We start from the raw sequence: 27393 nt of genomic DNA, 5'->3' as shown, positions 1-27393 counted from the left end.
GTTGCTTCCGCATCCCTATCAGACACAGTACATTATTTTTCACCCGTTTCATCCCAACTGTGCGGGTCACCCACGGGTACCCAAAACCATGTAGGACTCTGCCACACACCTCAGTACGATGAATGCAAAGCCAGATCTGACTGTCGTCCAAAACAAAAAACAGATTTCAGTCATTGAATAACCCGTTTATCGCTCATTGTTACTTAATGTATTTATGAAGCTAGAATGTTCCATTTTAAGATGGAGAGCTCAAAAGCTTCTAAGTTTTGTTTATTGTCATTCAATTCACGTTTGCACGATAGAACGAAACATGTACTCAGGTCTCAGCACAATAAAAGCAAGCAATGAAAGATAACTAGTGATCGATCAATACATCAGCCAGCCAATATTACCGGCGTTTTTTACGTATATTGGCATCGGTCGATGTGGGCTGCTGTGTTCGCCGATCCGGCATTATTTACAAACAGGCGTCCACAGGCAGCTCCGTGTTGCTGAAGACGCTGCAGTGCACGTGCAGACCATGCATAGCCCCTCCCCCACTAGGAGAGTAGGGCTGGGCACTGAAATTCGGTTCCTTCATGGCACCGACCGAAATGTTTAGGTTCTTCTGGGTATCGAAATATGTCTTGTTTTTCGGTTCCACGTTTCAATACCCAGAGGATAATCACGTGTAGCTCCAATATGTGCCCGCGTGCTTATGGCCTGATAATGCCACCTGAGATTGGCTGAAACGCCCACGTGCATGAAAAACACATTCTGTTCACGCCCCCTCCTTAACAGGCAACGCGAGCCTCACCTAAAGTTAGTTGCGGAGTCGTCAAAACGCTACAAAAATGCCCAAGTCGAAAGCATGGTTATACTTTTGCAAGACCGACTCAAATAATGCGCGGTGCAATATATGTGACAAGACTATCACCTGCAAATCAGGCAACACTTCAAATATGCTAAAGCATTTGACAGTGCATGGAATAAATTTGAGAGCGGAGAGCTGCACCGTCTTCTCTCACACACCCCCTTCTGTATCTTCCACCACCACACCCGCGACATCGACTGCACCCACCACCTCTCTACAGGACGTTTACGACCAGACTCGGATTCATCTGAACGTACTGAGCACAGCGCTGTGTCTGATATTTCATCGGGTAAGTTTGTTCCACGAATTCTGTTGAACTGCTTTTTTTGTCGAGGTAGGAGCTAGCTAGCTTGTAGCAAGTTTGTGCATATTAACGGTGGGCCACTATAGGACATTAGCGAGTAACTTTTGTTTATGGATATGTAACTAGCGGCTACCCAAGTCAAAAGTGATTAAATTGCTTGCATTTAAAATGTGCACCGTCATTGGGTATGAAAGCTGTTCACCCCTGCCTAGCTAGCCTCAAAACTAAAAGTGCAAAACCTTTGCAGCTTCTGGCCAGGTCCCTGATGTGAGGAGGAAAAGGCAGGCAGCTTGTGTAAATCCATTCACACTAGCAGAAAAAGCTAAAATGACAAAAGAAAAACAAGCTGAGTGCCACAGGGCAGTGACACAGTTTGTGGTGAAAGGTTTGCTACCATTTTCCACAATGCAGGCTCCATGGTGGAGGTAAGTTGTCTATACAGGATATTGTTGATGAATAAATCATTTTATTTATATGTGTCTGTAATCATATAATCTATATCTAAACCAAGCCTAGATGTATTTTAAAGTTGTGTGTTTTCAAGCAATGAGAAGATTTAACTATTTTATTGTTTTGTGTTTTAATTGATGTCAATTAGGGAGATGATAAGAGTCCTTAACCCCAGGTTAACCCCAGAGATCCAGCGATACAGAGGACTGCCATCTACACTGACCTCTGTTAACCCAGCAACCTGGTGGTGGACTGTGAGGGACACTCTGCCACCGTTGTCTGACTTGGCAGCCAAGTACCTGTGTGTGCAGGCATCGTCCAGCCAGGAAAGAGCTTGTCTGTCCCCTGAGAAGGCTGATATGTTGATTTTTCTGAAGAAAAACTGTTAGGTGTGTGTGTGTGTGTGCGTGCATGCGTGCGATGGTGTGCACTTTTGTTCTTGTTAAATTTTCAGTTGGAATGATCTTGAAAAATAAACTCCAGTATGTGGAATAGAATTTGTAATGTTTTTTCTTTCTAGAATAAAAATAAAATAGGAACCGAAAAAGGTACCGTTCAGGAATCGGTATCGAAATTAAGGTATCGGTATCGGTATCGGTATCGGTATCGAAAAACTTTGATTGATACCCAGCCCTATAGGAGAGTGCTGGAAGCCTGCTCTTTAACACACAGGGATGTAACGGTTACCAGTGTCACGGTATAAACCATGGTAAAATTCCCAACGGTGAGGTTACCATTTAAGTTTTAATTACCACGGTTATCAACCGCAGCGCATGCGCAGCGTGCGCTTGTTATGTAGTGAAGATGACATGGTGGAGGGAGGACGTGATATTAGCGGTCCTAACAGCATTTTTCCATCTTCGAGAACCAAATCTGAAGTCTGGGCGTGGTGTGGTTGTAATAAGAATACTCAGGGACAGCTGGTCAAGGATGGCAGCCCTATCTGCAGGAGCTGCGAGAGGAAAGTTGGTGCGTGGGGCAGCAACTCATCCAATTTACTTACTTTCACTTTACGACCATCACCATCAACTGTTCAGCGAATGGAAGGTAAATTAACCTCAAGCTTGTGTGCATGATGTATGTAGCGTTTTCTCTGTCTAATTTGCTTTTGACACTAATGTAAACTGATCAGGTAGTGGTATAACTGAACGAAGTTAATCCGTGATTTGGCACGTTATCTGAAGCGCTTATTAATAGTAGATTTCACTTTTTAAAGTCAACCTAATAATTGATGCAGAGCTGCAGTGAGGAGGATTTGAAACAAACACCTTCTGGGTGGACTGAGTTAGTGAATACAAACTGACTGAGATGACTGACTTTCATCTCAGCTCCATACACCAGGGCAGCCCACCTGTGGCTCAGCAGCCATCTGACCAATCAGACTGACAGAGTCCACTGACAACAGACGAGCAGGCAGACAGAGAGACAGACAGCCAATATATATCCAGCCAGTAATATCAGAAATATATAACACTTGTGGATTATTTGTAGAATAGACTACATATAAAGAATAATATAAAATAGTGAATATAACGTGTCTACAATAGAATAGATAGATAGATAGAAATAAGAGCCAAAATAGAGTATTCATAATTCATTTAACAACAGTAATCCTTTTTGTTTTGATCTAAAAAAATATCCAACCTGTTCCTCGCAAAAGTGATGTGCTCTAAATTGTGAGTTTTGTAATCTCTTGGTTGCACTCTTAGTATTAAGTAACAATGACAGTAATAATTAAAGCTGCGAGCAGCGTTGGTTGGGCCCTCGCAGTCCACGCACCTCGGGGCATGCTGCCGTCAGGGCTTCCGCACGCAACGCCTCGAAGAAGCCGTTTCTTTATAATTTGGTGGCCTGCTCCCGCTGGCATTAAGTAATGCACGCTGAAGACAGAAAAAAGAGCATGTACTGCTGCACGATTCCCCAGACAAAGACTGAGTTGATGGTCCGCTTCTGGAGCTGGCTGACAAAAATGTCCACATGAGGCATAATGCAATGAAATAGTTTCAGGAAGAAGCTGAAAGTATCATTTTTGGTATGTAAGTTGCAGGGGCTAGTCTATACCACGCCTATGATTTTCATTTCCATAAGTGTTATGGTGTGGGCACAGGGCCAAATCTAAAATTAAACTGGCACCAGAGCGCCACCTAGTGGCCGATTGATAAGCATTTTGTGAGATATGCTCAAGAGGCCAGTGGCAATAAGTATACCAAGTTTGGTGTCAATCCGCCAAACCGATGTGGAGATATAAACTATTTGAATTTAAAGAGCGCCACCTTGTGGTCATCGCCTACACTTTTGCAAACATCCTCAGGGACTCGTGTCAAAGTACTATCTCAAGTTTCATGTCATTTGGACACACCATTGTGGAGATATCCAACAATTCCTGTTTGGCAGGAAATCCGCAGGAAGTTGTTATTTAATAACTTGAGTATTATTTGGCCCATCAAAATTCTTTTAATAACTTTTTGTCAGAAGGGTCCACAGATGCTGTGTGCCAAGTTTCGTGCAAATCGGTGAAATCGCCTGGGACGAGTTCGAAAAAGTAGGTTTTCGACATTGTGCGACGTAGCGGGAAAAAACGGTAGGCGGAAATGGGCGTGGCCTATTCCATGAGACTCGGCCCAATTCACTGAACGCGTGGATATAAGGTTTTTGAATGTGCGACAAAGTATGTGGGAGTTATTAGCCAAAACGTGCTGTGCTTAATAACAGCGCCACCTAGCGGTGGAAATTCAGGACGACAATAGAATATAAAATTTTTCGCCAGGTGTGACTTATATTCCAAGTTTGGTGAGTTTTGGGGTATGTTCAGGCAGTGAAAAATGCGATCACTTCGTCCAAAGAAAAAAAAAAAAATTAAAAATTAAAAAAAAAATTAAAGCTGCGAGCAGCGTTGGTCGGGCCCTCGCAGTCCACGCACCTCGGGGCATGCTGCCGTCAGGGCTTCCGCACGCAACGCCTCGAAGAAGCTGATTGTTAATAATTTGGTGGCCTGCTCCCGCTGGCAGTAAGTAATGCACGCTGAAGACAGAAAAAAGAGCGTGTACTGCTGCACGATTCCCCAGACAAAGACTGAGATGACGGTCCGCTTCTGGAGCTGGCTGACGAAAATGTCCACATGAGGCATGATGCAATGAAATAGTTTCGGGAAGAAGCTGAAAGTATCATCGTCCAGTAGCTGAAGACAATTTTTTCTCCAGTTCTTCCAGCTGCTCCACACTCTGGTGATGATGTCACGCACTCTAGCTCACGCAATACACACCCATTATAAAATCAGAAGAAGACCTAAAAATCCGTAAAACTAAAACTGTGATGATTTGGAAACCGTAAGCGATTTTTAAAAACTGAATACATGCCCAACAGTTCAAGGTCTTCTCACTCTTTAAAAGGTGGAATGGTATCTGTAGCTCAAAGCATGAAGCACAAGAAGAGGCTGAAAGTCGATGAGTTTTGAAGAGGATTTTAAGATTTTCCCATTTACTTTCCATTCAAACTAATCAGACTGCGACCAGATCGCCATCTATTGGGCGATTTGCACCAAATTTTACACAGAGCCTCATCAGTCCATGGAACACAATTATGAACATTTACGTGATAATCAGACCGTATTTTGTTTAGATGTGCAAGATTGTCGGCTTTCAACACAATATGCAGGAATTTGCTGTTTTAAATTTCGGCCGTTTTAAGGACTATCAAAACTCTTTTGATAACTTTTTGTCAGGGGGGTGGATAGATTCTTCATGCAAAATTTAGTGCAAATTGGTCAAATGGCCTAGGAGGAGTTCGAAAAAGTAGGTTTTGCATTTGTCCCAATTTTGCGAACAAAAAGTTAGCTCAAAAGTGGGCGTGGCCTACAACAAATAATTCAGCTGAATGCAGGGAATAAGTAGATATAAGGTTTAACAATGTGTGACACATTATGTGTGAGTTATGGGCCAAAATCGCTTTCACATAAAAAATAGCGCCACCTGCTGGTCATTTTTGGTGTGTAAGTTGCAGGGGCTAGTCTATACCAAGCCTATGAATTTCATTTCCACAAGTGTTATGGTGTGGGCACAGGGCCAAATATAAAATTAAACTGGCACCAGAGCGCCACCTAGTGGCCGATTGATAAGTCCGTTGTCAGATATCCTCAAGAGGGCAGTGGCAATGAATATACCAAGTTTGTTGTCAATCCGCCCAACCGATGTGGAGATATAAACTATTTGAATTTAAAGAGCGCCACCTTGTGGTCATCGCCAAAACTTTTGGACACATCCTCAGGGACTCATGTCAAAGTATAATCTGAAGTTTCATGTCATTTGGACACACCGTTGTGGAGATATCCAACACTTCCTGTTTGGCAGGAAATCTGCAGGAAGTTGTTATTTAATAACGTGAGTATTGTTTGGCCTATCAAAATTCTTTTAATAACTTTTTGTCAGGAGGGTCCACAGATGCTGTGTGCCAAGTTTCGTGCAAATCGGTGAAATCGCCTGGGACGAGTTCGAAAAAGTAGGTTTTCGACATTTTGCGACGTAGCGAAAAAAAACGGTAGGCGGAAATGGGCGTGGCCTATACCAGGAGACTCAGCCCACTTCACTGAACGCGTGGATATAAGGTTTTTGAATGTGCGACAAAGTATGTGGGAGTTATTAGCCAAAACGCGCTGTGCTTAATAACAACGCCACCTAGTGGTGCAAATTCAGGACGACAATAGATTACAAAATTTTTCGCCAGGTGGGACTTATATTCCAAGTTTGGTGAGTTTTGGGGTATGTTCAGGCAGTGAAAAATGCAATCATTTCGTCCAAAGAAAAAAATAAAAAAATAAAAAAATAAAGAATTCCTTCAAAAACAATAGGGTCCTTGCAGGTTCCCTGCTCGGGCCCTAATAAAGAATCGCTTCAAAAACAATAGGGTCCTCGCAGGTTCCCTGCTCGGGCCCTAAAAATACCACGGTGTACTGATAACCGTGATAATTTTGGCGAATATTACCGCGGTGTGAAATTTTCATACCATTACATCCCCATTAACACAATAGTAAGTTTTAAACTTTCAAAGCAACTTTTAACTTAGCTGAAATATTGCCATACACTTTGAAAGTGGAAACACAAATGCCAAAAGAATGCTCTATATGTGTTTTGCTTGAAACTATAGCTTAGCAAGTTTGTGGGTCCAAATGGTAATATTCATACGATAGCTGTTACACTGGTCAAAGGATTAAGTAATGCCAACGTTGTTCCATGGTTCCATGGTGGTAGCAGTTTTATTTAGCAACCACCTGGCTGGGGGTTTGGACGCGTGTGTGTGTCTCTCTCTCTCCCTCTCTCCCTGCTTGGAGCAGGGCGGAGTTCCCTTGCCATTGCGGTGATTTCATAGTGCAACCCGCCCCCCAAGAGGAGCTTTCATGATGAGAGATATGTTTCATACGTAGTTGAATATTAATTTGTGTTAACATTTATCATGTACCAGACAAGTGCACCGTGATGGCCTTACTAGTGTTTAGAGCCGTTTGCACATGTTAGCATTAGTAATCCAGTTCAATGGTGGTTACGTTTTTTCAGTTAGTGTCAGCTACCAAACTGAAGTTTGTGTGTGTGTGTGTGCGCGCGTCTCACTCAGTGGGACACACACGCACCACAGCAATATATGGGAGTGCTGCGCCGACTGAAGGAGAGCTTTTAAAACTTTGAGAAACTTTGATGCAATTCAGAACAGAAACTTGAACAGTTTGTTGCTTAATGCGCGTCTGACATTACGTTATTTTCCTCTAATTTATGCTCTGGGGTTGCCATTCTGGCAGATTCTTTTACATTTTCGTTTAGACCTACTAGTGTGTTGTCTTGCATATTAGGTGGCATAGTAGCCTAAGACATGCTCATTTTATTTTATGCAGAAAAATTGAAACCATGGCAGGCTTAAATTACAAATCAAGCACGTTATTTCAATGACTACTTATCTATTGTTTTATTAATTTACTTAAATGTGTTGACAAAAGACATTTTGTGATGACCTGATTGTATCTGTCTTCTGTCAGCAAGCAATGCATCATCAAGTCTGTTTTTTAGATGTGGAAGCCTTTTACCCTTGCACAATCAACCATATGCACCCATCCATATGATGCACACATAATGTGGGTGATATGAATGTAAGATGATTTGCACAAGATTGACACTGATCTGTGTTTTTCTTTATGCTTTTTAAAGAAATGGCAGAGCAGAAAACCAATCCAGTATGGCAGCATTTCACAGAGCCTACTCCTGGAAAGGATATTGTTTACTTGTTCTACCGCACCTGTTGTTAATATTTGTTAAATATTGTTTAATTGTTCTTGTTCTACCTCACCTTTTTTAATTTCAATAAATGTTCCTTTTTTTAAAAAAAACTGAGACTTGTAACATTTGTTGTGATCATTTTGTAATTTTTATGATGTAAATTGAGAAAGCAAAAGTAGTATCGGCTCCAGATATTGGCTCAAGAAAATCGGCATCCCGTATCGGTCATCGACTAAGGCTGATGGAAAAAAAAAACGCTATCAGCATCGGCCCTAAAAAATCCATGTCGGTCGATCCCTAAAGATAACAATAAGAATATCTCTAAAACACAGACAGAAGCCATACTCATAACATTGACAATAAGAGGTAAGATCAGTGCAGGTTAATTGTCCCCAAGATAGCAGCAGTGCAGCATAACAAAGTGCTATTAAGTCATCTGATAACAATTCCTGTATTTTTTCACATCGCAACATTTATATCGCAGGGTTAAGAAAATGCCTCCTTAATGGGGTTGGGACAATCAGTTGTGTTGTGCAGAAGTCATGTTGCTACACAGCTGACAGCCCTATTTGACAACTGTTGGAATTCATATTATGGCAAGAACCAATCAGCTAAGTAAAGAGAAATGACAGTCCCTCATTACTTTAAGAACTGAAGGTCAGTCAGTCTGGGAAAATGCAAAAACTTTGAAAGTGTCCCCAAGCGCAGTCATGAAAACCATCAAGCACTACGACGAAACCAGCTCACGAGGACCGCCCCAGGAAAAGAATTCACCTCTGCCGAGATTCACCTCTGCTGCCGAGGACAAGTTCATCTGAATCACCAGCTTCAGAAATCGCAAGTTAAGAGTAGGGGTGTCACGATTCTCCAAATCCTTAATTTGATTAAATTTTCGATTCCATGATCAGGGGTCGATTTGATTCTCGATTTTCATTACTTTTCATTACTTTTTTAAAGCACAGGTTGCTATGCCATTTTTAGACTATACTTTTAAGCAATATCTTCAGTTAATTGGAAACTTAAACAAAATAACCTGCTATCTAGTTTCTGCAGAGCTTGCAAACGGTGGCTTTTTTGTCGACAATGTGAACTTTGTCATCATAAATCACTGGAAATCCCAAATACTTCCACACCTGTGACTTCGGTGAAAGAGGAGTGGGCTCAAGTTCTGTAGATGGGTCTCCAGCATCTGCAGTTGCCATTGTTGTAAGAGTGGCCTAGCCCCTTTCAGGAATAGGGCGGTGTGTGCGTAATAGGGATGCGCATCGTTAACCGGTTTCGTTTGAGAACCGGTTCTGAGTAGGGATCGACCGATTATAGGTTGGGCCGATTATCGGCGCCGATATCCGGCATTTTGACTCCAGAATGCCGTCTGTTTAACGCACTTAGCAGCACCAGTGCTAGCATTAGCACAGCAGGTAAAATTAAACAACTGGCTAACGTTGTGTGATAATGATAAACATGAGGTTAATTTAGCAACACGATTCAGAATTTGTGTCACCAGCTTTTACTTGTGCATTTTGCATTTTCCATCCATGTAATGTAGACGATAGCAGAGGCAGTCAGAGTCAGGCTGCTGCCGGCTCTGGTAGTCAGTCTGCAGATAACTTCAGGACCTCGTTTAGCCCCCAGCCAATAGCCACTTGACTTGTGGATTCATTTTACTCATTTGAGTATTGTTTATTTGTTTATTGAAGACTCATTTGAGTATTGTTTATTCTCAGCAGGGAATAATTAAGACTTATATTAATGAACCTGAGATTCATTTTAATAAACCAGGTTGTATTCTTTTCTGTACTCATGTACTACTTGGTTTTCAGCCTATTTGGGAATCGATAAGAGAATCGATAAAAAACCGGACCAATAAGCGGGAATCATAAAGCATCGGAATCGCTAAATCCTTATCAATATACATCCCTAGTGTGTAATGTGCGTAAGGTACGAGTGGGCAAGCGAGAGTGAGGGAGCTTGCTAATGTGCAGATAGTGATTGAATGGGAGAGGAAGGAGAAGCGAAATGAGTCGCAGTTGTAGCGACAGCCATAAAGTATACAATATGCATCGACGATCCCATTTTTTAATTCGAAGTTCGAGATTGTGACTTAATTTCAGTCGATTTAATATCGAAATCGTGACACCCTTAGTTAACAGCACCTCAGATTAGAGCCCAGATGAATGCCACACAGAGTTTAAGTAGCAGACTCATCTCTACATCAACTGTTCAGAGGAGACTGTGCGAATCAGGCCTTGATGGTCAAATAGCTGCTAAAAAACACTACTAAGTAGGGCTGGGTATTGTTAAGAACCTTACGATTTGATTCAAAATCGAGTTGATTCAATATTGATTTAAATGCTTTGATATCAATTCAGTTATAAGTAGTAATAAAGAAATTCATTAGAGTACCTGTTGGTAATTTTTAAATTCCAAAAAGTAATCTTTAATTTTAAATCTTTCCTCTAGGAAGTTCTGGTTCGAATTGAAATGTAAACAAAGGTACACAATATGTTTAGATATAAAATAGTGCAACCATAGTTAAGCTGAGAAAGTGCTATTGTTTCTGGGATGGTACATTTTTGTCTGACATAAACATAGACATAACCATAACCCCCCCACCCCCACCCCCCGGCACACGGTGCAGCGGCCAGTGTGAGACTGGCTGCACTGGGAGTTTACAGGCTCCGAAAGAGCGGTGCGTTAGACATTGTCTACACGCCTCCGCAGCTCCGACGGTGTTTCCACGGCGCATCACCCTCGGGCGAGGTATCGGTCTTAAAAATCCCTCATCAGTCGGGCTCTCTCTCTCTGCGCCTATACTCCTAGCTCGGCGCCACTATACTCATTTTCAAATTAAGGGTGTTTATTTCCTATATCTTTAACGATATGCAACGTGACTGCATCCGTAACAGCTGACAACCAGGACCCTTTCTTCTCATACGGGACAGAATGACTAAATGATTCTGCTAATGTTAGCTGCTTTATAGCGTATTGAACAACAAGTGTCCCACTCTGATAGGTGCGTCTGTTTGAGAGGCTCAGATAAATGTGTCTGCTGTCTTTAGCAGCGCTGTAGCTCCACACACGCACATTACGCACAGCGCGTAGGGCACCAAGTGCCTGGGGGGGCACCAAAAAATCAGGCTTGTGAAAAATCACCATGATTGTCTAGGTACTAGTAACTATAAATAAATATTAAATGAAGCATGTTAACATGTATAAAGCAGTACAAGCAACATCTATGACAATTTGCTGGAGAAAACGGTGAATCTTGCTGCCCTCTCCCCTGTCTCCTCTTGGTGCCCCCCCTCCCCCACGTCCCAGTGGTCTGTTCGATTATGCCTCAACCTCAGTTAAGTTTGACAGCTGTTTTAACATGGCCTCGAAAAGGCATCAGGAGTCGGGAGCGGAAAAAAGAAAGAAGAAGCGAAAGCGAGATGATGCTAATGCGGCGCTTGCAGGTAAGACAATGTCTTAAACAAAAAATGTTCATTTTGTAGCCTTTGCAAGCATGTCTGTGCTCATGCCAGCTAATATTGCTACCGTCAACAAACTTTGTAACGATAGCTCCTACTAGCCACGTTCAGACTGTGTTAAGTGTTGCAAATGATTGATGTTGGAAATTATTGATGCTTGCTAGCTAGTTTACGTTGTGGGAATGAATATGGATTATTGAAAGCAATTCATCATGGCCAGTCGACTGTTCCGTTAACGTTAGCATTCGGTAGATCATACGACTAGCAATCCGTCCTCAAATCGCTAGCAAGGTAGCTATGCTTTTTCTGATTTACCTGGGCTTGCTACAGTCAGAGGTGCAGTCAAGTATCGCTACCCTATTCGCCAAGTTTACTTTGCATGATACTGCATTTCGGTGACTTTCGAAAACCCGGTAAATTGGAGATTTCTGAAATGAAAAGTCCATCTTCAGATACTCCTGTAAATAGGAAAACTTACAGGTTCATAGGCCAAGGGCGACATCTGTTGGTGAAACTGTAATATGAGAAGAATCAATCTTAAAGTTATAGATTTCTCCTTCATATTCATATAGAGTTATTAATTATGTGCAAAATTATTGTTCCTTATGAAACCTTCATAAATGTAAATTTGAGTTTTGAATTTTTAAAAATGCCAGTGATTTACATGTAGGCCTACATAAACCTAATGCAAAATGTTTTGTTCTGTGGTTTAAAACTTTTTCAACTACAAAGCATTTGTACTTAGGGCACCCAAATGGCTAGCAACGGCCCTGGTCTTTAGTCACAACAGCCTTTGAACAAACTGTGCAGCGGACTAGTGTTGCACGGTATACTGATACTAGAAAGGTACCGCAGTACCCAGCCGTTAAAAACAATACTTTTTCACGTTTTATTAGTATCGGTACTTTATGAGCTTTGTGTGACAGCGTGTCTCTGTGCAGCTTCTGTCTGCTTCTTCACTGCCTGCAGCCAGAGTGGGCGAGGTTTCACAGTGACAGACAGTCACAGAGCAGAGCGAGACTGACATGGCCGAAAGTGGCATGAGTGCTCCTGCTGAGGCTTGTCTCATGCTTGGAGAAAAAGCAGGCGCACGGAGCGAAATATGGAAGTATTTCGCTTACGTTGCCGACAGCAAGAGCAAGGGACACCTCAAAGCCCGTCTGTAAAAGATGCTTGAAATCCGTGATGACCAAGAGAAGAAACACGTCCAATACGGCGAAGCATCTAGCGGACAGACATGCGGACTTAAACAGAGAGCTGCAGGTCAGCGATAGATAACATAACGTTAAATATCCCCCGGATGCAAGTCAAGCTAACCTTTTTCACCATCAGAGTTGCACGAGGCAGTCAGGGGTGAAGCTAACTGTTTAACAGTCCTATGTGGTTCCACACATCTCTGTATGCAAACGCAACGCTCACAATGGTGACATAAATGAACTTTACCATAACATGCGCTCGTGTTCACAAGTATGCTGATCAACAACACCACTTATTTTAAGTCAGTAATATAATCATAGCATGTACATTTTTGTCAATAATTTATAATATATATTGTAATTGATATCATTAGAAAATGGTCTGATTAGAGCACAGACCTCCACCAGGTCTGGGTCATTTGTGTTGTACTTAAGTGCACCCATGTAGTTTGCAGGCTAATAATCCAGGGTTTGAACTTTATCAACATGAAATGCAAATTGAAAATTTCCCCATTGTGGGACAAATGAAGTATTATTTTATGGATTGCCAGATTTACAGATAATGTCATTTATGTTCATTATTTTTATGCTGAATAGAGAGAGAGCAAATAAGACAAATGAACAAAACAAGACACTTGTCTTCTTGGATACAGAGATGCTTGTAACCACATTGGCAGCCAAGTTAACTATCAAACTGAAATAATGATAATAATAGTAGTATTGAAACATAAGCATAATTCATCCATCTCTGCCCCCCACCCCATGCTGCACAAACAAACAGATGCAAGCACAACTTACAACCAGCAAGTTGAGGCAGCCTTCCCTTCCAGCTCTGTTTGATAGCAACAGAAAATACGAGAAAGACTCAAAAGATACAAAAAGACTGAACAAAGCAGTAGCTAAGTTTATTTGTCTTGATCAGGTGCCAATATATACAGTTGAGAAAAGTGGATTTCAGAACATTGTGCAGCAGCTGGACAGAAACTATGACTTGCCTGGGAGAAATTATTTCATGTATAGTGAAATACCAAAGCTGTACACTGAGACCAGGAATGTTATTACAGACAGAACTTTAAACATCATCCCGTCTTCGCCTGAACTACAGACATCTGGACGAGCAGGGCAGCTGATGCATACATCGCAATCACAATCTAGTATCGGGGTTCTCCCCAGACAATGGAACAGTGGCGCAGCGCCACTATACTGCTAGCTCAGTGCCACTATATTAATTTTCCGCTACTACACTAAAAAATTCTGGGGAGAACCCTGAGTATATGACTGAATCCTGGGAAACACAGTCCTGGTGTTTAGGATGTTCAGCTTTATATTCAGATCACACATCAGATAGTCTCCATGAAGCCCTGGAGGAGACTGTGTCTGAGAAATGGGGACTGAACCTGTCAAACATGGCCGGGATAACCACTGACAATGCCTGTAACAACAAAAAAGCATTTGAGAACTACACCTGGATACCGTGTTTTGGCAATAACCTTCATCTGGCTGCAGGCAAGGCTTTAAGCCTGGACCCTGTCTCTAGTCCCCCCATGCTTGTCCAGACTTCAAAAAACTGTGTCTGCCTTTTCCAGGTCTCAAACAAAATGATGAGGAACTTGAAGGAAACACAGAAGACCTTGAACCTGCCTGAGCACATGCTCATTCACGACGAGCCTACACGCTGGAACTCCACCTTTAAGATGGTGGAGAGATTCTCTATACAGCAACAAGCTGTCTGTGCTGTTTTGGCTGAAAATCGCAAGAAGTGGCACCTGATGCCAAAAAACTCAGACGTGACAACCCTGGAAGCTATCAGAGAGGTCCTTGGCCCACTAAGCAGCTTCACAGATGCATTGAGTGGAGACAAGGACCCCACACTGTCTGTCCTCTTTGCTGCCCCTGAAATGCAGAATATTTTCCTGTCTGACGTTGAAGGATGGAGAGCGCATTCTTTCACATGATATGAAAGACAAAATAAGAACAGACTTCACAGCAAGATATGAAAGGAGACTGCTGGACAACACTGCGTCATTCCTTAACCCAAGATTTAAGGGCATTTCCGTTACCAATGAGGAAGAGGTGAAGGCAATACTGATGCAGAAATGTGATGAAGCTCCACAGCAGGTCGAAGTAGCAGAGCAGCAGCGACAGGAAGATCAAGGAGGGGCAAAAAAAAAAAGAAAAACAGATCTGAAAAGCCTGCTGTCAACCATCAAGTTTGAGAAAAGGGAGGAGGCAGGTGGGGCTGAGGGCAGTGTGGTTCACATCCCGTGCTGACCAACTTGCATGTGAATTTTTGTTGTACAAACAAATGAAAGAGATAAGTGCTTCTGAAGACCCTCTCACCTGGTGGAAGAACCATGCAACCATCCTGCCAATTCTTGCACATTTTGCCAGAAAGTACCTGTGCATTCCAGCCTCAAGCTGCACTTCAGAATGAGTGTTCAGCGCATCAGGATTCATCTGCAGTCCTAGACGCGTGAGGCTGACTAAGGAGAACAATGACAGGTTTGTTTAAGAGGCCAATAACCTTAAATTGGCCAAAGAATTGTCAAGATAATAACATGTTCTGGTTTTCATATGTCCATGTTCTGTGACTAATCTTTTTATTTTTTTAACAGCTGCATAATAATTTTGTTGTTGTTGTAACAAGTTAAGTAGCTATAAAGCTCTGCAGCTTTGACAAAAATCTATATATTTATTTGGACTTTTTAAATTTAAGTTTTTTAACGAATAAAAAGAAATCATTTCAAGGGGTAGAGATGGTCGCAGTCATCAGACGGGGCGGCCAGAGTTGGTTGCTATCGTCGGATGGGCACTCACTCATCACCCTCACCCGCTACAAAGCAGCTAACATTGAAAATTAGCAGCGCTGTGCCACCGTTCCATTGTCTGGGGAGAACCCTGCATATATACATTTTTACATACATAGGGCTGGACGATATTGGAAAAAACTTAGATTGCGATTTTTTTAACCCTGCGATATATATAGCGATGTGAAAAAAAACAGGAATTTTCATCAGATGACTTAATGGTACTTTGTTATGCTGCACTGCTGCTATCTTGTGGACAATTTCACCTGCACTGATCTTACCTCTTTTTGTCAATGTTATGAGTATGGCCTCTGTCTGTGTTTAAGAGATATTCTTATTGTTATCTTTCATTGCTTGCTTTTATTGTTTCATTCTATCATGTGCAAACATGAATTGAATGACAATAAACAAAACTTTTAACTGTTTGAGCTCTCCATCTTAAAATGGAACATTCTAGCTTCATAATTACATTAAGTAACTAACAATGAGTGATAAACGGGTTACTCAACGACTGAAATCTGTTTTTTGTTTTGGACGACAGTCAGATCTGGCTTTGCATTCGTCGTACTGAGGTGTGTGGCAGAGTTCTGCATGGGTTCGGGTACCCGCGGGTGACACGCACAGTTAGGATGAAACAGGTGAAAAATAATGTACTATGTTCGACAGGGGTGCGGATCGGGTCAGACACCTGGAGAGTGCGGATCAGGTTTTGTGATTGCCATTTTTAAGGCGTCAGGTGCAAAAGAAAATTAAAAATCATTATTAGCTACACATCTACAAAAATATGCCTGCATTTCAAAATGATAATCATATGAGCTCATTTATGCGTGGTTGCGCCCTCCCAAAACTCCCATTCCCCTTGCTGGCTTACTTTTATTTTTAAAACTTGCGTCCGTCAAAGTTTCCTTTGGGTGCGGGTCAGGCGTGGGTATCAATTTATAGCGTGTCAGCTCAGGTGCGGAATGTAATTTGTGCTACTGTTAAAAAAAACGGGTCGGATGCAGTTTTAAGTATGGCGGGTACTGGCGGGTGCGGGTTTGCAAAATAAGACCCGTGCAGGACTCTGCTGAGTGGTACTGACGTAAATGGTCAAACAAATTGGTTGTGTTACCTCTGGTTGTGGCACAGAACCCATGTTTGGTCAATATCATCCTTATTGTAGCCAAAATAATTCCAGATAACTGACGTTGCTTTTTTTTTTGGCACAAAGTCTTCATTTGCATGATTTTCTCTTTCTTTTTTTTTTGCTCATTTTTCAATGTTGTTACCCGCGACTCACTCCATGTGCAGGGGCGGTGTGCTTCGGCATGCTGAATTAGAACTAATGTGACTGGTGGATCGCTGCGCATGCAGAGTCTGCATGCACAGTGTGTGTCAGGTTCCTTTGAAATTAGATGAGTTCATTTGCCTCCTACATCGCAGGCCCTAATGACGATGCGCAAATGATAGATCATGCAGCTCTAATATATACATATATACACATATATGTATACATATACATACATATATACATACATATATAAATATACATATATATATATCAGTGTTTCCCTTATATTGACAAGACTGTGGCAGCCCGCCATAGTCTAATTATAATGTGTGAAAAATTATTTCCGCCTTTCCAATGCATACCGACGTTTCAGTCAGTCTCTTTTGTTTGCATTACTTTTAATGACTAATTCAGGACTGTATTAGTAAAAAAAATAATAATAATAATAATATGAAGCTGTTTTCGAACCTGGAGCAATGCACTTCACGCCTTCAGAGGCTCATCCACTCGTGCACACACACGGTGACAGATGGTGGGTCTGTGTGCCGCTCCGAAGCAGCTATGAATTAGTTAGAAAATGACAAAAATGTCACCTATGACTGACTGTTACGGTGAGTTGAACAGTATCAGAAACATCTAGTTTGTTATTGTATATTCACAAAAAATCGGACTGCATGTAAAATCGTTGGCATAGATAAATCCAGAGTTAGAGAAAGGAAAAATTTTACCATCATCTTCCACCGCAGTCCTTGATGTTAACTGATGGATATTTAGCTTGATAATTAGCTAGAGGATCCAACCCATTTTCCGAAAGTAGCACAAATTACATTCCACACCCAAGCCGACCCGCCATAAATTGTTACCAACGCCCGACCCGCACCCGAAGGAAAATTAAATGGACGCAATTTTTAAAAATGAAAGTAAGCCAGCGTGGGGAATGGGAGTTCTGGGAGGGTGCAAACACACATGAATGAGCTCATATGAATTTGAAATGCAGGCATATTTTTGTAGATGTGTCGCTAATAATGATTTTTGTGATGCCTGACAACGATTTATGTGACGCCTTGAAAATGGCAATCGCAATACCTGACCCACGCTCACCAGGTGTCCAACCTGATCTGCACCTGTGTCTGACACAGTACATTATTCCCATGTATACACATATATATATGGATATATGTATGTATATACAGTCGTCCTCAAAATTATTCATACCCTTGTTAATTTTGTGATTTTTTTATTTTTGCGATGAAACTAATGCATTTTTGTCACGTTTGTTTATGAATTATATGTGACCAACAAGTGAAAGAACGACAGCAATACACAATTCAAGAAACTCTTAAATTCATGGGTATTTTATTGTCGGATTACCAAAAAATGCCATGTTCAAAATTATTCATACCCCTGGCAATATCTCAACAAAAATGTCCCAAATGTGTTCATCTTTGTCCCAAAGTTATTTCATGATGTCTCATTGGAATGAATACCTTTTTTGTTGACCAAATGTTAAACAAGGTTAAAAAAATAGCATCTTTCCAGAAGAGTATAAATAGTGGGAAAGTGTTCAGGTCATTGTTAATCTCTGGTCATCATGGTAAAGAAGAAGGAGCTCAGTGAGGACCTGCGTCAGCATCTTGTGCAGGCCCACAGTGAAGGAAAGGGTTACAAGGCCATTTCCAAGCAGTATGGTGTCCCTGTCTCAACCGTCCAGAGCATCATCAACAAGCACAAGAGGTTCAACACTGTCAAAAACCTCAGTGGGCGTGGCCGAAAGTGTAAGGTGTCCCCCAAACTTGCCAGGAGAATCTGCCGAGAGGTCAACACCAACCCACGGACCACAACCAAGGCCCTAATTCAAACCCTTGAGCAGACAGGGACAAAGGTGTCACGGTCCACCATTGAGCGAGTTTTGCACAGAGGAGGTCTCCATGGACGTAAACCTCGGAAGACGCCGCTGCTCAGGAAAAAACATCTGGTAGCTCGCCTGGCCTTTTGTAGAGGTCATCTGAAGCAAGATCCCAGCTTTTGGTCAACCATCCTGTGGTCTGATGAGACAAAACTGGAGTTATTTGGCCATATGGATACCCAGTATGTCTGGAGGAAGAAAGGAGAAGCCTATAGACCAAAGAACACTGTGCCCACTGTCAAGTATGGTGGTGGAAGCATAATGCTGTGGGGATGTTTCTCTTCCAGTGGCACAGGCAATCTCGTCAAGGTCCAAGGTATCATGAAAAAGGAGGATTATATCAGGATACTTGATGAAAATGTCAAGGAATCTGCTGAAAAACTCAAGCTTGGCCAAAACTGGATGTACCAGCAAGACAATGATCCTAAACACACCGCCAAGGTAGTCAAGAAATGGTTCAAGGACAATGACATCAGTGTCCTGGAATGGCCAAGTCAAAGTCCTGACCTCAATCCAATTGAGAATTTGTGGCATCACTTGAAGACCAGAGTGATGGCGAGGAAACCAACCAACCTGACCCAGCTTGAGGCATTCGCCAAGGAAGAGTGGGCCAACATCCCACAGGAGACGTGCAAGAAGCTTGTGGACACGAACAAGAATCGTCTGGAAGCAGTCATAAAGAATAAAGGCTATGCCATTGACTATTAAATAAAGACGATGGACTAGGGTATGAATAATTTTGAACATGGCATTTTTTTTGGACTCCGTTAATAAAATACCCCAGAAATGATTTTTTAAAATTATTTTATATTGTTGTCATTCTTTCAATTGTTGGTCACATGAAGCTAAAACACAAATTTGAAAACAAGCATTTATTTCATCACTAAATGAAAAAATCACAAGAATCAGCAAGGGTATGAATAATTTTGAGGACGACTGTATATGTGTGTGTATTAGAGCTGTGTTGAAAAAATCGATTTTCAGATTCTGAATCGATTTGCATATTAATTCCTCATAATCGATTCGTGCGTCCGAAAATTGATTTTTAAAAATAAGTTTAAAACTTTTAAACTTAGCTAACAAGCGAGCTAATTACCTAGCCTTCTGGCGAGGTAGCTAGCAGACCAGGCTAGCCAGCTAAGCTAGTTTGACAGCTCTGGGGCTGAACAATCGGCGGAGAATGTTTTTCTCTTAAATTATTATACATCAACGTACCTATCGTCCCAACCTAGCTTGGCCACCACCGTGTTTACATCATTTTACAACTTCATTGAGTGTAGAAATGCTAAAGGTTACCCTCCGGTATGATTGTTATGACACTTGTAGCTAGGTTACACTTAACGTTAACGTTACAGTATCTCTACTGTAAAAGTCGGTTGTTAAACCTACGACCACACCACATGTCTCTGTCACCTCACAGACAAATTGTCATTTTTTTCTTGCGCTCCACACTGCTTGTCAAGTACAACTAGTTACTCAGACAACATAAACTCAGACTGAGGTATCAAAATGTCTGACTTTAAACGAGAGATACTAAGCAGCGATTTCAAACAGCCACAGCTGCGACTACGATTTGCATATTAATTCCTCATAATCGATTCGTGCGTCCGAAAATCGATTTTTAAAAATAAGTTCAAAAGTTTTAAACTTATTTTTAAAAATCAATTTTCAGACGCACGAATCGATTATGAGGAATTAATATGCAAATCGATTCAGAATCTGAAAATCGATTTTTTCAACACAGCTCTAGTGTGTATATATGTATTTATGTGTGTATATCCTCTTGACACCCACCCACCCGCCAATGGGCAATTTCAGATAAGTGACTGTATGTCTACACCATGCAGTGACGTATCCTGCTTCAACTTTCATCATTACGTAAGAATCGACTGAGGCCTAAAAAAAAAAATTTTGTTTGGGTCCGGTTTCCGACCGACCCTGTCAATTCATGTGCGACCCAAATTATTTTATGAGCTTGATACGGTTATGAGACAGTTCAACACCCACACTTTTTCTGCAGTTTTTCCGTGGTTTTGCACAAATGGCTCACTAGGGCGAGATGACAGCCCAAAACAATATACCGTTCTTTACAAACTGAAAATGGTTTCAATCAACAGGCTCTCTCCAGCAACAAAGCCACTGCACGTCAGTTTAGGCCACATCGGGCAGTGTGTCCCAGGCTAATTCGGTGGAAATGTCAGGAATCGCTCCTTCTTTTAAATGAAATTTTAGGTGACCGGAGAGCAGTCTCTGAGCGGAGCTGTCTGGTATAACTTTAAGCGATGGAGCCCACGTCAGCGGGGAGCGGAAATTCTCGCGGCTCAGCTCCGCTCACATGCTCTGGACACCGGCACAGATCCACAAAGACGCCTCACTGAGCGCCTCAGGCCCGCAGCTGCGATAAGTTGCCAGCAGCTCTGCCCCGTGAACTGATAAGAGTCAATGGAGTGAAATTTATAAAGCTCCTTCTACAAAGTTAATGTCTCATTTACACATTCACACTCATATGGATATATTCAGGGAACAGATAGGAAACAAAAACAACGTCTGTTTCTGTCGGCAGTGAAGTGATTAACTCCATGACAGAACATTATAAAATGATAATGTATATAACAACATTTAATGGTAAAATAAAAGTAAAGTTGCAGTACGCTTCTGTCATAAATATGCACCATATATATAGTTTATTATTATTATTATTAATAATAATAATAATAATAATAATAATAATACTGTTATTATTACTATTACTACTACTACTATTCTTCTGAATATTCTTGACTTTGAATGGGAGCAGCTGTACCACTACAATTTCTCACTGTGGATCAAGTATTTCTGTTTCTGATTCATATATTATGCAGTCAGTTGTCCATATTTAAAATTAAACTAAATAAACCAAGACAGATGTCCCATTTACATGTTAGGGTGTGGTTATTATAGACACAGATTCAATATTTAAGTGTTATTTATCATCACAGTAACAGCGTTACATACCCCCCACCCCCATTTAAAAAAAAAAACAAAAAAAAACACCACCACCACATCCATCTCCCGTACTTTTGAAAAGCTTGCTACACCCCTGCTGTAGATCTACCCTGGCTCTGAGTGCTTCGGAATTGCTACAACGCTAACCTATGGGGACAATCGTTTTAACCACTTTTTGAGAATCATTCCAAGACCTATCGAACGTGAGTTGGTTCCTAAACAAGACACCACAGTGCGTGTTTAACTCAAATAGCGTGGAAAAGCCGTATAAAGTTTATATTTCCGCAGGCAGCCACTCACCTCTGTTTATTTCTGGGGGTGGGGTAATGTACTGTGTCACACACGGATACCGGTCGGGTGGGACACCCGGAGAGCGTCAGGTTTTGCGATTGCCATTTTTGAGGCGTCACATGCAAAAAAATCATTATTAGCTACACATTTTTTTTTTTTTAAATCAAAATGATAAGCATTTATATTTCAGAGAGCTGAAACAATTACTTGTGTATTAATCGAGATGGGCCTATGTACTCATGGTGTTTTTTCCTGTTGTTCCCAATGAGAAACGAGCGCCTGCAGCAGCAGTCAGCTGCCTGAGAAAAGGTAGAGCTAGGGATGAGTACAGAAACCCAGTATTAAAGGGGCCCTGGGGTTAAATTTAGAAGGACCATAGTAACATTCTGTTCTGTTCTGTTCTGCTAATGGTACTGAAAAAGTTACAGCTTTCACCTTTGGTGGATTTAAACTATTCCTAATCCTGAATAGAGGTCTGTGTTGTCCGTCACTTCACAAACATGCCAGCACAGACGGAAACACACACAGCCTGCTCTGAGTGGAAATGGCAGAGAGCCAAACCTTCAAAAGTGTGGTTATACTTCACAAGAAGCCATACAGACAATGTTGTTGCCACAAGTGCAACATGTTAGCAGGATACAGTCTCACATAGTTCAAAGCCAAACTCTCCTTGAGAGACGCTCCAGTCCAAGTTACATCCAGCAATTAGGTTACTAATTTATCTATTTTCTGAAACAACAGCTTGGGCGATACTTTCACTATTTCAGACAGAATTCATGAACGCATAGCTAAATATTCAGCCAACTAAAAGTAATAGTCATTAACTAAGGATGTAACAGTTACCGGTGTCACGGTAAACCATGGTAAAATTGTCTAGATTGTCTAAAAGTGTCTAGATAGAGATAAGAGCCAAATTAGAGTATTCATAATTAATTTAACAATATTCATTTTTGTTTTGATCTAAAAAAAATATCCAACCTGTTTCTCATTAAAGTGATGTGATCCAAATTGTGAGTTTTGTGATCTCTTGGTTGCACCCTTAGTAATAAGTAACAACGACAGTAACAATTAATAATGACATTTTCTATTAATTTCTTTCACAGAGAGGGTCTGCTGGCCAATCAAGTGCTACTGCGCCATCACAAAAAGCCAATGACCTAAATGCAGCCATTTCTCTCTTCATTGCTAAGGATATGATGCCATTCCAAATTGTGGAAAGGCCTGGCTTTTTGAGGCTGATGAAGACTGCTGTGTCTCATTACAAAGTTCCGTCACAGATTTTGTTTTCCAAGACTGAAATCCCCAAACTCTACAAAGCTGATGTATGCAAGTTTACATTAAAATGTAATTTATTTTACATTTATTCTATTACAATATTATAGAGTCACTGACACTGGATTGATAGACATGGCTGTGAGGACATATTAAAAAAGGTTATTATTCTTTTTTTGTTGTTGTTGATTCAGTTCTTAATTGTGAAACTGTTTTGTCTTAAATATGTAACGAGCACCTGTCCGAGGTGATAACATTCACCATATCTTTGTCTCTTATGCATCTGGGCTCACACCCTCATCTGCATGTCCTGATGACAAATAAAACACAACCAGATAGTTAACCTGATGATCAGCGTCCACCATAACATATTACTGACACAGTGACAAGACGCGCGTGTGCTGTCATTTCTCTCAGCGCTGCTGAGCGCACAGCCATGTAGACACAAAGCTGATCGACAAATATTACATCAATTGATTGTTTGAGTTACATTATTTTTGAGGGAAGAAAATGTAACCACATTTTCTTCCCTCAAAAATAATGTAACTGTAACTCCAGCTTTGAGTTCGGAAATGGTTCACATTAAAAAGTTAAGGGGAACTTAGACATGATAATAAGCATTGAGCTGTTAAACCGAATTTTAAAAATTCAATTATGTTATGTAATTGTTTGATCATCAGTATTTGTACTTAACATGATAATTAACGCCGAGATAATAGAGCACCCTAGCGTTAACTTCACGTTGAGCTGTGTTTTTTGTCCAAAATACGACATGTCACTGTAAATGTTCATAGCTTTACGGCGCACAGAGCAACGGGCATTTTCAGTGAAATCCATTATTATAGCACTTAACAGGGACAGCGGAACTATACTCAGTTGTATAAAAATACAAGCAGGTGTCGTTTCATGTAACGCTCGGTGCAGTGAGCGAACAAGGGATCTGTTTTTGACTGTCTGCTCACAGTTAAATTAGCGTTAGCTTTAAGGCTAACAACCACAAAGCAAACGATTTGATCTGAAAATGTACATTCCTACCGGACAGTGCCCTATCCTCGCAGCTAATCAACTCCGGGTGTCTCTATCGATCAGTGTACTCTTGACAAGTTTCTATTACATGTTGTTATACTGACAGAAGTACGTCATAATCTGTGTTTTTCTTTTAGCCTACCCGAAACTCCTCATTGTCCGCCATCTTGTTGTTCCGATCATCCCGCCCAGTCTGACTACTTCCAGGTGACGCCACAGCTGGCTGGCCAGCGGCTTCTACTTCTTCTTCAGTGTATTTTACTAGCAGCATGCATCCTAAATGTTGCAGTACTGCCACCTTTTGGAGTAATCTAACCTCGTACACTATAGATGTATATTTACGCCTCAGTGAGTGGGTTGGCCTAAGGAGAGAGAGTGGCGACAACATAAGTTAAAAACGCTGGTGGATCACATGGTCCACGTGGCCTCCAAAAGTTCTCGGAAGTGCTTAACGGGCAATAAAAAACACTAGGAAAACCACGAGAATCGGTAATTAATGGTCGATAAATGCTTTGCTTTGCAACTTATATACTTGTGTTAATTGATTCGAACTCTGTTATGTTTACTAAACTTGTAAAGCAATAAATTCGTAATATTTTCTGTTGGTTTTTTTATTTACTTTATGACTTGAGTGAGGCAGACAGTCTAACAGACAAGTCTGGACTCACAGCAGCATAATGATAACTGTTCTAATTGGAAATCCATGGCAAATGAATTACATTTTTATTTGAATTCATTGCAAATAAATGGAATTCTATCACTATTTGTTAACTATTGTTACTTAGCAATATATATGAACTTGTGCTAATTACTTTGAACTCTTAACTTTGCTAAACCTGTACAGTTATTGACAGCAATAAAATCGTAATATTATCTTCTTTTTTTTTTAAACTTCAGACTTGAGTGTGGCAGACTAACAAGTGACTAAGTGATTTGCCAATTGACTGCAGAATAAGTCCTCCCTCATGGAGCTTCCAAACGCAGTGGGTGTGTTGGAGAAGGAAGCTCTGCCACTCTCCAGCAGGCTTCCATCATGCTGTGGAGTAAAAGAAAAGATCATCAGGAGATTTATTAGGTTGAAGTTGCGGATTGAAGCCAAAAAAAAAAGGAAAGGAAAAAAACAACACTTAAAAGATGGCCATCCTGGAGGCAAGAGCCAAACCAAAAAAGTGAAAAAGAACAGTGTCCTAAGTTTAACATCAAGCAACCCCAAAACAGCTGCCCCTCCACCTACCTGTATCAGACAAACATCGCTGTTCCACCAACTACCAGAACCCAGCTACCAAGTGTCTGCTGTGCTGCGGTGCATTATATTCATCAGTGTTACTGATATTTTGTCCTCTCCATTAAAATACTTGAAGGCAAAATATAAGCAACAATTGTTGAGATAATGCAGTCCAGCCCAGCACCACCGCCCACTCTGACCTCAACATATATATCATAAAGTAGTAGGTTCCCAAATATGTGCAAGATGATATCACCTGTTAGTGACATTTGTTTAGTATGACTGCTTGAAAAACATCAAATTCATTATGTGTTTTCAGTCTCGCTATTGTCTACTCAGCACTCCTGGCCTGCAGCATGCTAAATAAAGTTGTGAAATGGCATCACTGCACCTATATTCAAATATCAAAACAGAACTGACAGCCCTAATATAGTAGGCTATTGTATAATTGTATGGGCTGCAATATTTCACAAAATAGCTCTCTTAAGCTAGAAACATACTGACAATGGTACTGAGTCAGTGCAATGCGGTGGTGAGAGACATTATGAGTTCAGTTCATAATTAAAGTTCTCATATCATAAGCTTCACCCGTCAATCCGCAGCCTCAGTGATATTAAATTGATGTTTAACTACAATCACACTACCTACACAATAACCTTGCTACTAGTATAAATTGACAGTGCTTGATTAAGCTGTATTTAGAGAAGAGAATTTACAATTTAGCCTGTTGCATGTGTTGCTATCATTATACAGTATGCTAGTTTAAACTTTTATCTGTTAATATTCTCTGAATCTTCTAATCTAGACTGGGACAGTCCGCCAACATACTTAATTACTCATGCCAATTTAATTCTTATGCACTAATTATATGAAAATGTCATTCTTTAAACATTTTACCTTGATCAAGTGTTGCTCCAACCGTCTGCTCCATAAGAATTACATTGAGCGGAAGTTAGCGAAAGCTAACTCCCAGGAACCATGCTCCGCCATTGCTGTGAAAAAACTGAACCATTGCAGTAAACAAAGGTGGCGCCACTCTCTCTCTGAAGGACTCTAGGTTGGCCCATTGCTGCGATATGTTGACTTTGCCGCTATCATGGATGTGGCTGCTCTGCCCTGTGAACTAATACAAGTCAATGGACTGAACTTTATAAAGCCCCCTTCTACAACATGCCATAAATTATTGCCTCTCATTGAACATTCACACACGTACGGATATAGTCAGGAAACAGATAGGAGCCAAAAACAATGCCTGTAACATTCTCTGATGATTATTAACTTTAACTATTCCTTATATGTTTGGTATACAGGTAGGCACCAAACCCACGGTTGTATTTTTCTAATGTTTTTGAGTGTTTACAGCTGTCAATGTAGTGCAGATCTCTCTGCGCACATAAATTATTTCGTGTCACGTGCGCAAATTTCAACTGCCGCACACACTTGGCTTTTATAGACTTTACACCAAGGTTTACGATATTGGATTAGTTGACCATGAAACCTCCAGAATCAACTACTGCAACAGTATCCTCTATGGCACACCTTCCAAAACTCTAAATAAACTACAGTACATCCAAAACTCCGCTGCACGTCTGCTTACCCATACCCCCACCCATGATCACATCACTCCTGTCCTCCAGAACCTCCACTGGCTTCCAGTTCCACAGCGTATTCAGTTTAAAATCCTCTTCTTCACCCACAAAGCCCTCCATTAACCAGGCCTCTTACTACCTCACTGACTTGCTCCATTGCCACAATCCACCCCGCAGCCTCCGCTCATCTGATGCAAACCTCCTGACTCCACCTCCCAGGACCAAGCACCGAACCTGGGGACAGAGCCTTCTCTGCAGCTGCCCCCACCCTCTGGAACTCTCTCCCCAAACACATCCGTGACTGTACTGACCCTCAAACATTCAAATCACGGACAAAAACACACCTTTTTAAAATGGCTTTTAAAGTTTAGCTCAGTCTAATGTACTTTTAGTGTACTCTTTTCTATTGTTTTGCTGATTTGATGTTCGTCTTCTGTACAGTGTCTGAGTATTTAGAAAAGCTTTTAAATAAAATGTATTATTATTTATTAT

General features: G+C 41.1%; 1 protein-coding gene across 7 annotated transcripts in view; it reads right to left on the bottom strand.

Annotated features, from left to right (window-relative positions):
* Positions 1 to 24449, bottom strand: part of pias2 (protein inhibitor of activated STAT, 2) — a 56480-nt gene extending 32031 nt beyond the window's left edge. For 2 of the 7 annotated variants that reach the window (XM_037097697.1, XM_037097698.1), the window contains exons 1-3: positions 24230 to 24449; positions 21799 to 21829; positions 14929 to 15013 (exon numbers count right to left, since the gene is read on the bottom strand). In XM_037097697.1, coding sequence (XP_036953592.1) covers positions 14929 to 15013; positions 21799 to 21829; positions 24230 to 24358 — 245 coding nt within the window. In that variant the 5' untranslated portion in view covers positions 24359 to 24449. The other 5 variants (XM_037097700.1, XM_037097699.1, XM_037097701.1 and 2 more) reach the window with 5 other exon arrangements.
* Positions 24450 to 27393: the final 2944 nt, after the last annotated feature.

This window comes from Acanthopagrus latus, chromosome 5 (assembly GCF_904848185.1).
Source record: "Acanthopagrus latus isolate v.2019 chromosome 5, fAcaLat1.1, whole genome shotgun sequence".
NCBI classification, from domain to species: domain Eukaryota; kingdom Metazoa; phylum Chordata; class Actinopteri; order Spariformes; family Sparidae; genus Acanthopagrus; species Acanthopagrus latus.
Note: the sequence above shows the minus strand (reverse complement) of the source record. Positions and strands in the feature narration are given on the sequence as shown.